This window comes from Corythoichthys intestinalis, chromosome 12, assembly GCF_030265065.1.
Source record: "Corythoichthys intestinalis isolate RoL2023-P3 chromosome 12, ASM3026506v1, whole genome shotgun sequence".
NCBI classification, from domain to species: Eukaryota; Metazoa; Chordata; class Actinopteri; order Syngnathiformes; family Syngnathidae; genus Corythoichthys; species Corythoichthys intestinalis.
The window spans coordinates 24424255-24438373 of record NC_080406.1 but is presented as its reverse complement, the minus strand read 5'-3'; the positions used below and the strand labels follow the sequence as shown (position 1 = coordinate 24438373).

The following is a 14119-nucleotide window of genomic DNA, read 5'->3' as shown; positions in this document are numbered from 1 at the left end:
AATAAACCGAGTGATTCGAGCATGTCTGTGCAACAGGAATATCGGCTTGTAGAGATCGCAAATCATGGCGACCTTAAACGTACATTTGAGACAGCAATTCTTCCGAGGTTCTGGATTAAAGTCATTTCGGCATATTCTGACATCGCTAGGAGAACACTGAAAACTGTGCTACAATTTCCAACATCGTATCTTTGTGAAGCGGGCTTCTCTCACTCTCCCCTCTCGGTAGATTCAGCCACTAATTCAGCGGGTGAGTTGTATTTTCCCTGCACTTAACACGGCGGGGCTAAAAACAAATGTTATTTCATATTTGCTGTATTTTTCTGCCGCACGTTGCCGGTGTTCTGACAAATTTTGCATGCGCGTAACATTAAAAATGACTGTGAATGCAGCGATTCCAAAGTACACACTACAAACTTTCTTCAAAGAAACGAATATTAACTTACGTTTGCCATGTTAGCTGCACACAACAACTGCACGCAGCTCTCTCACTTAACGACTCTGTTATGATGTAAATAGTTTTTTAGCACCATTGGATAACATTGAGAGTCCAACTGAATACAAAAGAGGGCTTTTTTCACCGCCACAAAAGCTTTGGGAGCAAAATTTTATAAGGGTGCAAAATTTGACAACACCGGTCCGAGAAAAAACAGACCCAAATCACACCGGTCCGTGGTGCAAAAAAGGCTCTAGTGGCTTGGCGGTGAATTACAGAGCAACGCCGCAGAACTATCGTATGCTCATTGACGCTGTAATCGCTTCGCAATCACCGAAGCACAATAGCATAACTCAGGCTTAAATGACAGCCGCTGCTAGCGGAACGAAATTCAAGACACGTCTGCCGCCCGGACATCTTAAGGGACGCAATAGGTTGGGATGGATGCAGTGGAAGTTACTCAGCAAGAGATTTACTCCTGTTCAAAAGACTTGAAAATAAATTTGTGTATGAGACAGACAGGGAGCCGGTGGTCGCGCTTTGGGTCCTCTTCTGTGCGCAAGTTATTTTTTAGAGCGAAAGGGGAAGAGAGATAGTTCGTTGCTCCTTGCCTTTCAGTTGTCCAGCAGTAGGTTCAAGTCGTGTTAATTGGAAAATGTCCCTAGCAGAGGTTGCACTAGACTTTCTCGTTGTCTGTCATTTTGACTGACAGGGTCATAAAAATCCGGTCATAATCTGTTTTTAGCAGTCACTTAAATTTTTAAAATGATGATAATGACATTGTGGTGACCCTTTGTTTGGCATAATTCACCTTCCGTACTTGTGTGTCCATTTGGCCGAGCGCGTTAGCGGCTACGACACAGTCGCGTGACAGAGACACTTAAGAGCCGCGCGTGTTCCGGCTTGAATAGAGAGTTCACAGAGAGCAGCAGAGCTACAGCGGCTGGACACAGCAATTCGAGCTAACAAGACTCTTAACATTGCATACCGCTTCAACATATTCAATAGTATTTGGTTTTCATTCATTTTAAATTAATATTCTGTCCGAACAAGCTTAACAGAGAATCCATACCGTGCCATCACACATCAAGCAGATGAATATGTAACTTATTCTCCGCAGTGACAAAAACAGCTGACTGTGGCCCCAGTAGGTAGGCTACATTATGGAACAATGAAATTAACATTTCACCTGCTGTGGCCTGAACGGAGTCTTACACCTTCCTCCTGGTGCGCATGGACTTGAATTGCGTGCCCGCTTGTGCAGTCCCTGTTTTTTCACCTCTTTTATCAACACCATCGTCGTTTTGGGGCTTTTTGAAGAAACTTCGGACACTCAGTTGCCTTGACATTTTTCAGAGTAAGGCCAACGATGTCATGCATCAAGAGAGACAATTGCTAATTAATATGCTCACTCGCCACCCTGTGGTCTGGGGTGTGAATTGCAACCTGTCAAAATGAGAGGTGGACTTCAGTTTTTTCCGTCACCGTTTTAAAAAATCGGTCAACGACGGAAAATATTCGGTTAATGCGACCCCTGGTCCCTAGTGTGTTAAATCCTGTGTGCGTCTATAAGAGGTGAGTACACGCTCACTCTTGTTCTGTTGTTACTGTTTAGCCTTTATTGTTGTTGTTTTTGAGATGTTACTGGTTAGCGCCGAGCGCTATGCTCATAAGTGAATTCGCTAACGTGTATTTCCATGTCGATTTGTGCTTTGTATGATGGTATACAAAAGTTACTCCAGATGCAGAACGTGTAAAACCTGGATCAAGTACAGTGGTAATGCTGCAAACATGCGAAATAGTACAGAAATCTGTGAAAACAAAGTATATTGGTTCAAAGAAGTCTTATTTCTAAAGGCACTTTGTTTCCAGAAAATGTGGAATGTAGTGTAAATGTTACTGTATTGTTGAGAGAAATAAGTACTGCCTCTGAAACAGCTAAAGTTTTTGCACCTTCATGTGAAAAAGAGCAGCTTAAGGTCAGCTGTGTGTTGTATAGGCATGTTGAGAAATAAGGACTGCCTTTGAAATGGTTCATGGTTTTGCACTTTCTTGTAAAAAAAAAAAAAAAAAAAAAAAAAAAGCAGGTTAAGGGCAGCTTTTAGTTGTATGGGCATGTTTCTATCGTGCCTGTTGAAACATTAGGATATTTTAAATAAATAATGGACATAAATTTGTTTGGCTACTTTATTACCGTATTGGCCCGAATATAAGACGGCCCTAATTATAAGACAACCCCCTCTTTTTCAAGACTCAAGTTTGAAAAAAGACTTTTTGAACACCACATTAATTTTTATACATTATATAATTACAGCACATCCGAAACAAATGATTATAACAATATATTTGAGAGAAAAAGCATGTTATTTTGCGTCATTCAAATCTTAATATCTGAACATTTAAATATGTAAACTAAAGTGCAATCACATTCGTAAATGAATGGCTTCTGGTTTTTGAAATGTAAATAAACCAATCTATTGTGATAAAACAAAAAAATTGCAATAACTGCATTAACCATCAAAGTGAAGTCTAACTGTAACTGTAGTCTTGAAACAAATCTGAATAAGGAAAAACATTGCAATAAAATAATGCAAACTGGTTAAACGAGAGTAACTGAGATCTGTCATGACAGAACATTGCTTCAATGATATCTGGCGCCATCTAGCGTCGTGAATGGGGAGAGTAGCTGAGATCTGTCATGACAGAACATTGCTTCAATGATATCTGGCGCCATCTAGCATCCTGAATGGGTATAATGTCTAGACCGCGAATATAAGACGACTCCCTCTTTTTCAATTTTATTTCAATGCAAAAAACACCGTCTTATATTCAGGCCAATACGGTAATTAATAATGTATGATGCATCAATAATCGTGATAATTGTGATCATCGTCAGTACCGTGATCATCGTTCAATGATCGAATAGTAGCACCCTGAATCGTAATCGAATCGAATAGCGGGGTGCCTTAAATGGCACACCTCTAATTGCCACTATGACAGCGGCCATGTTTACCGTTGTCGTTAGTGAACGTACGCGATCGGCTCGGGACAGCTCATCTGTATTTTTTATTTTTTTTTTAATTGAAAAAAATCCTCGATGGACTGAGGGCACGAAGCTTGAAGCGCGAAGTAGCGAGGGATCACTGAACTTGATTCTTGTATAACAAGGCAGTAGGTTTTGGGGGGGCAGGTTCTGGTCCCCTTTAACCGCGAAAAAACGAGGGATCACTGTATTCGGTTGGTGAAATCAGCCGTTTCATAATAGAAATGAATGTGGGATTGCTGTTTTCAGGCCAGCCTCTAGTGGCAATCTCCAGTACTAGTAGTAGGTATTAGAATACCTGGCTTCATTTCCCTTGGTATTTTTACTTTACATAAATTACTACTATTACAGAATCTTACTGAGTCATGTACAGTGGTAGTATAAGTAGAAGAAGTCAGATCTTCATTCCTTATTTGTCGTTCTTCATTACAATCTTGGTAACAATTGAAATGTGTATCTTGAAGGTGCCACTGTATAATCAGCCTGTTAGTTCTCTTATGACACCCAGTTGTCGCCTTACCTGCTGTTTTTCACATCACTGTTATATATACAGTCTGATTGTGTGTTTTACACAGATATTTACTGTAATCATGACAGTGGCCCGCTGTCTTATTGCTTCGATAATATCAGCTCTCGGTAAAGCATTTGTGGTGGTTTACCGCCCTGAAATATGACATCATCATCTAAAAGTGATCCATAAGCCAGTCGTCCCTGTAGACCCTCTGCGATCAGAGAGGATTAACAACCGAAGGCGGCGTTTGTGCGCCGCGCACCCAACAAGGAGGACGTTCTTTGGAGTGTCTGTCTTACCGGCTGACAAGTTGTTAAGGCTCATCTCTGGCTAGAACGGGCAGGCGGGGGCCGGGCTTTCGTACTCTTCTTCGGGGATGGACTCCACCAATGACAGTAATTTGTAGTATTCATCTTCTCCGTCCAGCACTTTGATTTGGCTGCGAAGAAGACGACAGGTTGGGATTCCCGTTAGATCGCGTTGAAGGGGGAGAAAACTAACCGGCCAATGAAAGATATTCAGGCGTGTTATTAATCATTGCGACGTGAGCCGCTGTGTCATTTATAGAACAAATTCAAGTCAGACCTTCAACAATTAAAATTAGCATGCTGACAAAGCCGTAAGATGTATCTCTCTAATGACGCAGGGTAGCGCCGACGCTCAAACCGAGCTTGTTATTTCAGTCGCTCCATTTACATTACAAGACAACAACTCCATTTGTAGATTCTCCCATTCCACAAAGGGCCTGCTCTGTTTCCAGCGAGGAGGAAAGCAGTTATTTACCCAAGTTTTCTGGGCTTCCTCTTGCTCCCCTGGTAATCCAGAGTTCTCTGAGGAAAGGGCCAAGAGCACACAGTCAAAAGATGAGCCGAGAGTCATTAATTTTTAATTCAAAGTGATTTTGTGTTGAATGCGAGCAGATGCTGATAATATCAGAAGTCACAGCATAATTTTTTTCTTGATCAAAGGGCTCAAGTGAGTGTGATGAAGCATGCATCTTGCTCAGCTTTGATAAACCGCATCAATTATTCACCGTGAAGGCAGACATCCTGACATGAAAGCAACAGATAAAGAGCATAAGCACATGTTCAAGACAAGAGGCGCGGAGACATCAGGGGGTGGGGCTCCAGGCTCTGGCACAGGTAGCTTTAATTGTATTATCATGCACGAGCAAAGTCAGACAAAGGCCTTTATGGCCACTTTGAACTCACATGCAGCTGGTTATAGTACAGGCTGTCTTCGGGGCTGTTAAGCAGCTTGGGCTGCTGGCCCCGCCGGCGAGGGGTCCTCTGCTGGAGCTTCGTCACTGGACCTGCAACACACCAAGAGCAGGGCGGGGGTCCAATTCAGCATTACCGAAACGAAACAACAACAGGAAAAAAAAAAAAAAAAAAACCTAAGTGTGACGACCGCAGGGGGAAACCACGAGCAGTTTCATATTGACTTCAATTATACTTGTATTGAATAAATATTGGCCCATTTCGAAACTACTTTGCCTGGCTAAAATATTAGAAAGACTGGATACTAATCAAAAACATTTTTGTCAGCTAAAAATATTTTAATTCCTAATCAGTCTGGTTATAGGCCTGCACTGCAATGTCATAAATGACATTGTCAAATGTCAATGCTATAGCTATATCATACGGTAACACTTTACAATAAGGGTCCCTTAATTAACATTACAATGCATTTTTAGACAATAACTAATGTTTAAAGCAGTAATGTGAAGTAATTTCATAACATCCCAGATAGGGTCAAAATAAAAGGAGTTAAACATTGTCCAACAAATAAAGCATGAAAAAAAAATTTATATGTTGTATATTTGACAAAATAATCGCGTTTCCGAAGTTCGAGCCTGAAAGGGGACGAACCCGGAAGTGATACGTCACACCGGGAACACCGATGGCAGCTCCATACACACGGCCGCCATACAACGCCCTTCAAACAATGATTCAAACAGCGATATAAGCGATAGATCGAGCGCAAGGGAGGAGATCCAAGTTTTTGAAGAGTTGGAGGAAGAAGAGGAGCTTGGAATTTTATGTTGGACCTAACATGTATTAGCCAGACGCTAATCAGGATACAAACAATGTGCCTAGACTACCTGACATGGATTGGACACAAGACCCATTGAGATTACAAGATTGGTAAAATATAGGCTGTTATTATTTTCATAATTTGAAGATGCAGGCATTTGCACATAATTTTATGTTTTGGTCTATCTGATGACATTGTTAAAAAAAAAAAAAAAAAATCAGACTTCATGTTCATTTTGGCAGATCCGGCAGCTCTCGTGCATATAAAATAATAATATAAAAACGTTGGGGGGAAAGAAGGAGATGAGTCGTTGATGGCTTTCTCCACTTTATTGTGGCAATAATAAGAAAACAAAATAATAGCGGACTGCCGCCACGTTCGACCGTGAAGTTTTGCTTCTCGCTGATCTCCTCCTCACCTCCTACTACTCCAGCGTCTCTTAAACGGATCATGCATAGTGTCTTGTTATGAGCTTTTTGTTTACAAATGTATCGAACACACGATGTGCTAACACATGGAGCTAATAGTAAGAACATAGCTCGGCACAGCTCTCGGCAGGAAGTGGCGTCTAATGGCGTGAGGAAATGTAGTTTTTTTCACACAAGCGAACAGATTACAAAGCACCACTTCAGTGTTGTCCAGAGACTACATTTCCCATGATTCACTGCTTGACCTGAGCCGCTTGCTGATTCGCTGCAAGATTGACTCAATGCCAACACGCTCACCTGTCAGCGGCTCTCGCGAAACACAAACTAGAAGGCTATTAAGCGATCACCGTGAAAGAAACGCCGAACCGTACAAATGCAATGCAATGCTTGAAGCATGAAGGTGGAAATACATAATACAAATACAAATTAATGTGGACAAACTCACCGGCGGTGTGTGTCTCTTACTGCATGCAACGTGACCGTGAATTACCGCGACGCCGACCCGCTTATGTGCACATCCACAACCCTTTCCCGATTGACAGTGGATTAACCCTTTCGGACAAGATCGTAGATGACGCACAATTTAAACACGCTTAACCTAGCGAACGCAACAACAACTATGGTCGGGGATTGCCACGAGTTAACTTTCGGCTAACCTCGCTAGCTTATACTGTTCATTCCACAACAGTTGGCAGCTCTGCTTTGACGAAGTCATCAGTCATCTATCCAAAAATCACACTTACTTTTTGGCAAATCCTTGATCATAAGCAGACCGGTTAAGGAAGCAGGCATCTTCGAAGTGTTTGCAGCAGAGAACACTACTCGATGATGGCGATAAATTCATTCGCTTTGTGCGAACAAAAGATGTCCATTTACGTGCCCTGCTATCCTTTGGCCACTCATACAACTTTTCGTTTGAGTGAGAAAAAAACATCGCCACACACCGCCGTGGCATCTTACCAAGAAGTAATGCAACAAACAATACTGTTCTATGGCGGACGTCCCTCGCACTTCTAGGTGTGACGTAATTTCCGAAGATTTTCGAAGATTGCCGAAGAAAAGCATTTTCGTTGTCAAGGGTGTTGCTATGGGTTAAACAAAGAATCTGGAAGGGTTGCGTTAAAAAAAATAACGAAAATATGCTTATAACTGTTTAGCCATTGATATTATTCAAAAGCATTGTTGGCCAACCTTACTTCACATTACTGCTTTAAGTAACATGACAATAATTCATTTAATCCCTTATGTAACATTTATTAATATGTTCATTAACATGAGTTAATGCATTACTTAATGCATTTTAAGACAATAACTCATGTTTAAGTAACATTACAATAAATGATATAATTGCTTATCTAACATTTATTAATATATGAATTAACATGAGTTGATGCATTAGTTAATGCATAACCAGACAGTAACTAATAAGTTTGGTGAAAAAAAAAAAAAAAAAGGTATATAGGGTTAGGGTTTAGGGTTTAGGGTTAAGGTCTGTTAATTTAAGCTTTTATAATTTCTTAGTTAAGGAATACGCGTGCTACACTTTACAATAAGGCTCCAAAAAACATTCAGTAATGGTTAATTAAGGTTAAGTAATACTTATGCGGTACGTTCACGTGAAATAATACAATACTTAAGGTTAGGTTATAATATACAATATATATAATACATTACTTAACATTAATTCACATATACATTAGTGCATGAATGATTAGTTATTAATGTATACTGGTACTAGTAATTGATTGTTAATTTAAAATGAGAAGCATTGCTCTGTGAGTCCTTGGGTGCTTTTAACCTAACCTTAAGTATGGTATTATTTCACGTGAACGTACCTCATAAGTATTACTTAACCTTGATTAACCATTACTGAATATTTTTTGGAATGCTTTTTGGACCCTTATTGTAAAGTGTAGCACACATATTCCTCAACTAAGAAATTATAAATGCTAAATTAATAAACCCTGACCCTAAACCCAAAACCCTAACCCTATATAAGCCTATATATTTTTAATTTTACCAAACCATTAGTTACTATCTGGTTATGCTTATCTGGTTATGCATTAACTAATGCATTAACTCATGTTAATTAATATATCAATAAATGTTAGATAAGAAATTATATTAATTATTGTAATGTTACTTAAACATTAGTTATTGTCTAAAAATGCATTAACTAATGTTAATTAAGGGACCCTTATTGTAAAGTGTTACCTATCATACATAATATAATTAGCTTGCCTGTGCTGCTCTTTTTATTGATCTTTGAAAAGCACTTGACACGGTGGATCACCCGTTACTTTCAAAACATGTTCAACACATTGGATTTGACAAGAAATCTTGTAATTTGTTTAAAGGGAACCTCGGACTTAAAGACTTGTAGGCTCTAATGAGCCACAATTGTTCTCTTTTACTAAAATATGTTATTAAAAACACATAAAATATTGCCATTGATTTAAAATTCTACTATACCTGTCAACCCGAGGCCGTTGGCAATCTTACAAATAGTGACATATGCCCTTACAAATTGGTGACTAATCTTACAACATTGTATATAGAGTTTAATTTTTCCTCCACACATGACGTAGTGTGTTACTCCCAAACAATTCAACTTTGGTTTCATCAGTCCACAAAATATTTTGCCCAAACTTCTGTGGAGTTTCCAAGTGCCTTTTCGCGAACATTAAACGAGCAACAATGCGTTTTTTTAGACAGCAGGGGCTTCCTCCGTGGAGTCCTCCAATGAACACCGTTCTTGGCCAGAGTTTTACATATAGATGATGTGTGCACAGAGATATTGGACTGTGCCAGTGATTTCTGTAAGTCTTTAGCAGACACTTTAGGGTTCTTTTTACCTCTATAAGTATTCTGCACTGAATTCTTGGTGTCATCTTCGGTGGATGGCCACTCCTTGGGAGAGAAGCAACAGTGCCAAACTCTCTCTATTTGTAGACAACTTCTCTGACTGTCGATTGATGAACATCCAGACCTTTAGAGATGGTTTTGTATCCTTTACCAGCTTTATACAAATCAACAATCATTGCTCACAGGTCTTCAGACAGCTCTTTTGACCGAGCCATGACGCACATCAGACAATGCTTCTCATCAAGACAATTCTTACCATGTGTGTGTTTTATAGTGGGCAGGACAGCTTTAAAACACTCATTAGTGATTGGGCACACACCTAACTTATATTGTTTGGTAAAAATTGGTCTCAATTATTCTTTCAGTCTCCTTAGGCAGAGGGTTCACTTACTTATTTCCCCCCTTCTGTCATTGTTTGTATGCTATCCTCATTAAAATATGAAAACCTACAAATGTTTGGGGGGTTTTAGTTAAATCAGACACAGTTTTTTCATCTGTGTGATTTTGATCACATTTGATGGTGATTTTATGCAGAAATGTGAGATATTCCAAAAGGCTCAGATACTTTTTCATATTTTCATACCACTGTAATAGAGAAGCATATTCACTTTTGTTGATTGAAAATCACTTCAAGATATAAAGATGAAAAAAGTATGACCCCCCCACACACACACACACACAATTGCAACTCCATTGAAAGCTTAAACCAGACCGTTTACTCATTTGAGCATTATTAGAGCAAATTTAGAGCTTGTAAAGATGAAAAAAGTATGACCCCCCCCCCCCCCACACACACACACACACAATTGCAACTCCATTGAAAGCTTAAACCAGACCGTTTACTCATTTGAGCATTATTAGAGCAAATTTAGAGCTTGTAAATCCATAAAAAAACATTCATATTTGAATACCAAACAGATCCTCTTTGCTGACACTCAGGGTGAAAACATTTCATCGTAGCTTGGCCTCACTCTACCTTGACTAAAGCTGAATTTGCTTTTTCCATCTTAACGCTACTTTGTACTCTCTTGAAAACGACCTCATCATATCTTACTCCTATACATCAAAGAGCACTCAGAGCCCACCCTTCACTACCTAACCCCCATCTTTCTGCCAGGGTTCTCAATGTTATTCAAAGCGGCGCAGGTTTACTGAAATCGCGCATTGTAAACGGCCAAAAAGTTCATGTCAGCTAATGTTAATAGCAAATCTTTTCTTTGCCAGTATCTGAGGTGCGAGCCATGCCCCCCTTTTAGTATTTATTACTGAATGGGTATGTGTGTTGCCAAGATATTAGTGACCTGGTTTGTCAGCAGCAACTTAAAATGTATTTTTTTTTTTTCCTTTTTTTTAATTCATTCACAGGGAAGTCAGTGGACCCCCCCCCCCAAAAAATGTAAACATAACAATATTATTTTTGTACCTATAAGTACACTTCCACAGTATGTGTGGGAAATTTAGGCCATTAGTCAACTATTCATTCTAAAATGGTTTTGATAAGCAAATTATTTATTCCCCTGAAATTGCATCAAAGTGCTCAAACGCAAATAACGAACACAAACGTCCTTGAAGGAAGCTTGAAAACAACATCAAAATGTAGCATCTAGGCTGCATACGCTACACTTCTTTGTTTTTTGTTGTTTTTATTTCACTTTTGGATGCACAGAAAAGTGTTGTGGGGATTATTAATAATGCGAGTCCTTGTGCAACCCATCCTCCACTCGAACCATTAAATTTATAGTCTACGTAATCCTTTAATGGTACTAAAATATTTTAAAAATTGGGTGTGACATTTACGTAAAGACAAGACAAAACAAGTTTTGACCAAACACCTGAAAAGGTAAACTGGTGTCAAAGTGCAACTTTGAAAAAAAAAATATATATATATAAAAGGCGCTCATTATTTCGCCGGCTAGCTCGTGAGCCAACTGCTAATAACCCGCACTTGCACCGGATGACTACTAATGTGAACAAAGACGTTCAAGTAAGAAGAGACAATGCATGCACTACACTGGACCTCATTTTAGCTCTCTACCACCATCAATTTCTGTTCCTCCTTACAATTCATACACTGGCAGAAATTACATTTTTGTCAGGTAAGCCATGCATTTCTGATTAGAAATTAAAAAAAAAAAAAAAAAAAAAGGGTTCTCTTATTTATACAGTTATATTATGCGCAATAACTTTATGAATTCATAAATCTTAAGCTAGCTACCGGCTGTTATGCCTGTTACTGCTGCAGCTCCTCATGGTTTCGTGACACAGATACTGTGCTAACCTGGCAGTAATGAGGGTGCTGTCTTTAATTAATTGCACACCGTCTTTCATGTCTTTATTAGCTATATTGTGCTTTGATTAGCTTTTTCCCTCTTTCTCACTTCAGGATGTCCGATTTCCCATCACACTTATGATGTCAACCTACAACTTTTATTTCATTTATGATTTTTTTTTGTTTAATATATTGAAGTTACTTTTTTATTTTTTATTTATTGAAACATTATTGCAATGTTTTAAACATTCTTACCTTAAACAAATGTGTTAAAAGTAGGGCTGTCAAAATTATCGCGTTAACGCGCGGTAATTAATTTTTTTTATTAATCACGTTAAAATATCTGACGCAATTAACGCACATGTCCCGCTCAGAAAGTATTCTGCCTTTTGGTAAATTTTACAGCAAGGCTTTTTGTCCTGTCCAACAGCGAACTCTTGTGGTCGCTTTGCGACATGGTTTATTGTTTTCTTGCAATTCATTATGGCTGCACGACGTCTCGGGCTGATAATGTTGTGCTTATATGATCCTTGGAAAAGATTTGTCCGTAAGTATGGTTGTTGTAAAGAATGTACATATTATGTTAGTAAGCGAAATGTTATATTTTTTGTATGAGACGCTTTTTGTTTATGTTTAGTGAACCTGTATAGCGTGCGAAGCTAACGTTGTTGCTAATGCAATGCTTGTGTACTTTTTTTTTTGTAGTTTTACGATGGTCTAAAGAGGACAATGGTTTGAGGCCATTTTATTAATAAATTAGATGAAAAAGGAAGAAGTCTAATTATTAAGGCGTCGTTCACTAGCTGTCTAGCTTTGGAAAAAGTAGACGCTTCGGAGTGAGGACAGCATAGACAGATTTAAATGACAGTAGAGTGAAACGCCCACTACAGTCCTTATGTACCGTATGTTGAATGTATATATATATATCCATCTTGTGTCTTATCTTTCCATTCCAACAATTTATTTTACAGAATATATATATAATTTACAGAAAAATATGGCATATTTTATAGATGGTTTGAATTGTGATTAATTGTGATTAATTACGATTAATTAATTTTTAAGCTGTAATTAACTCGATTAAAAATTTTAATCGTTTGACAGCCCTAGTTAAAAGTCAATAATGTGATGCAATTCGTCAAAATATTTTTACACTTGAATTTATGCTCCGAAATATATGGAATTGTTGTTTTGAATAGTGAACATTTGTACTAGTATATAGAACGGTAATTTTTGGAGTTTAAGTCGCTAGGTTTTTAACACTTTTGAACTTTTGTAGGCTTACATAGCATTCAGTGTCAGGTTGTCAGCGTTCCAGCATACGCTAGCATGCCAACTGTCCATTACCACTTGACCTGATTGTTTCCTTTGCCTGTCAACATCAATAAAGTCCTGTGCCTGCGATACGCAACTGGTTCCTCCGTCTCGTACCTGACAGGCTTATGTATTTATAGATTTTTACAGACTAATGAGGTTTGGTGTAAATATCCCTTAATAGGATGTGGACACCAACGGTTGATAGTCCAGTGAGGCTTATATATAAACAAAAAGTTTTCTTGTCAAATTTGGTGAGCGTCTCTGCCTTATTTTCATGTAACTAAAAATGTGGTGTCGGTTTTGGTCTGAAACGCTCTTTTCATCTACAGTGTATCACAAAACTGAGTACACCCCTCGCATTTCCGCAGATATTTAAGTATATCTTTTCATGGGACAACACTGACAAAATGACACTATGAAAAGTAGTCCGTGTGCAGCTTATATAATAGAGTTCATTTATTTTCCCCTCAAAATAACTCAAAATATAGCCATTAATATCCAAACCCCTGGCAACAAAAGTGAGTGCACTGCATGGGGACTATGTACTGTATATCCCTAAATGTCCAAAATGAGTACTGCTTGTCATTTTCCCTGTGCTGTCAGCATTGCTGCAGGGATTGAAGAGGTGGGGGATCAGCCTGTTAGTGCTCAGACCATACGCGGTACTCTACATCAAAGTGGTGTGCATGGCTGTCACCCCAGGAGGAAGCCTCTTCTGAAGACGGTACACAAGAAAGCCCGCAAACAGTTTGCTGAAGACATGTCAACAAAGCACATGGATTACTGGAACCATGTCCTATGGTCTGATGAGACGAAGATTAATTTGTTTGGTTCCGATGGTCTCAAGCATGTGTGGCGGCGACCAGGTGAGGAGTCCAAAGATAAGTGTGTCATGCCTACAGTCAAGTATGGTGGTGGGAATGACCCCCCCCACCTCTTCAATCTCTGCAGCAATGCTGACAGCACTCCTGTAACGAGTCACATGACATTTTGTAGGGAAAATAACAAGCAGTACTCAATTTGGACATTTAGGGATGTACGCAGTTCCCAAGCAGGGTACTCACTTTTGTTGCCAGGGGTTTAGATATTAATGGCTATATTTTGAGTTATTTTGAGGTGAAAATAAATGAACTCTATTATATAAGCTGCACACAGACTAGTTTTCATTGTGTCAAAGTGTCATTTTGTCAGTGTTGTCCCATGAAAAGATATA

General features: G+C 39.0%; 1 protein-coding gene across 2 annotated transcripts in view; it reads right to left on the bottom strand.

Annotated features, from left to right (window-relative positions):
* myo3b (myosin IIIB) overlaps positions 1-14119 on the bottom strand; it is a 266663-nt gene that overhangs the window by 80366 nt on the left and 172178 nt on the right. For both annotated transcript variants that reach the window (XM_057851974.1, XM_057851973.1), the window contains 3 exons: positions 5202-5302; positions 4774-4820; positions 4290-4429 (listed from right to left, as the gene is read on the bottom strand). In XM_057851974.1, coding sequence (XP_057707957.1) covers positions 4321-4429; positions 4774-4820; positions 5202-5302 — 257 coding nt within the window. In that variant the 3' untranslated portion in view covers positions 4290-4320. The remainder of the gene's footprint in view (positions 1-4289; positions 4430-4773; positions 4821-5201; positions 5303-14119) is intronic.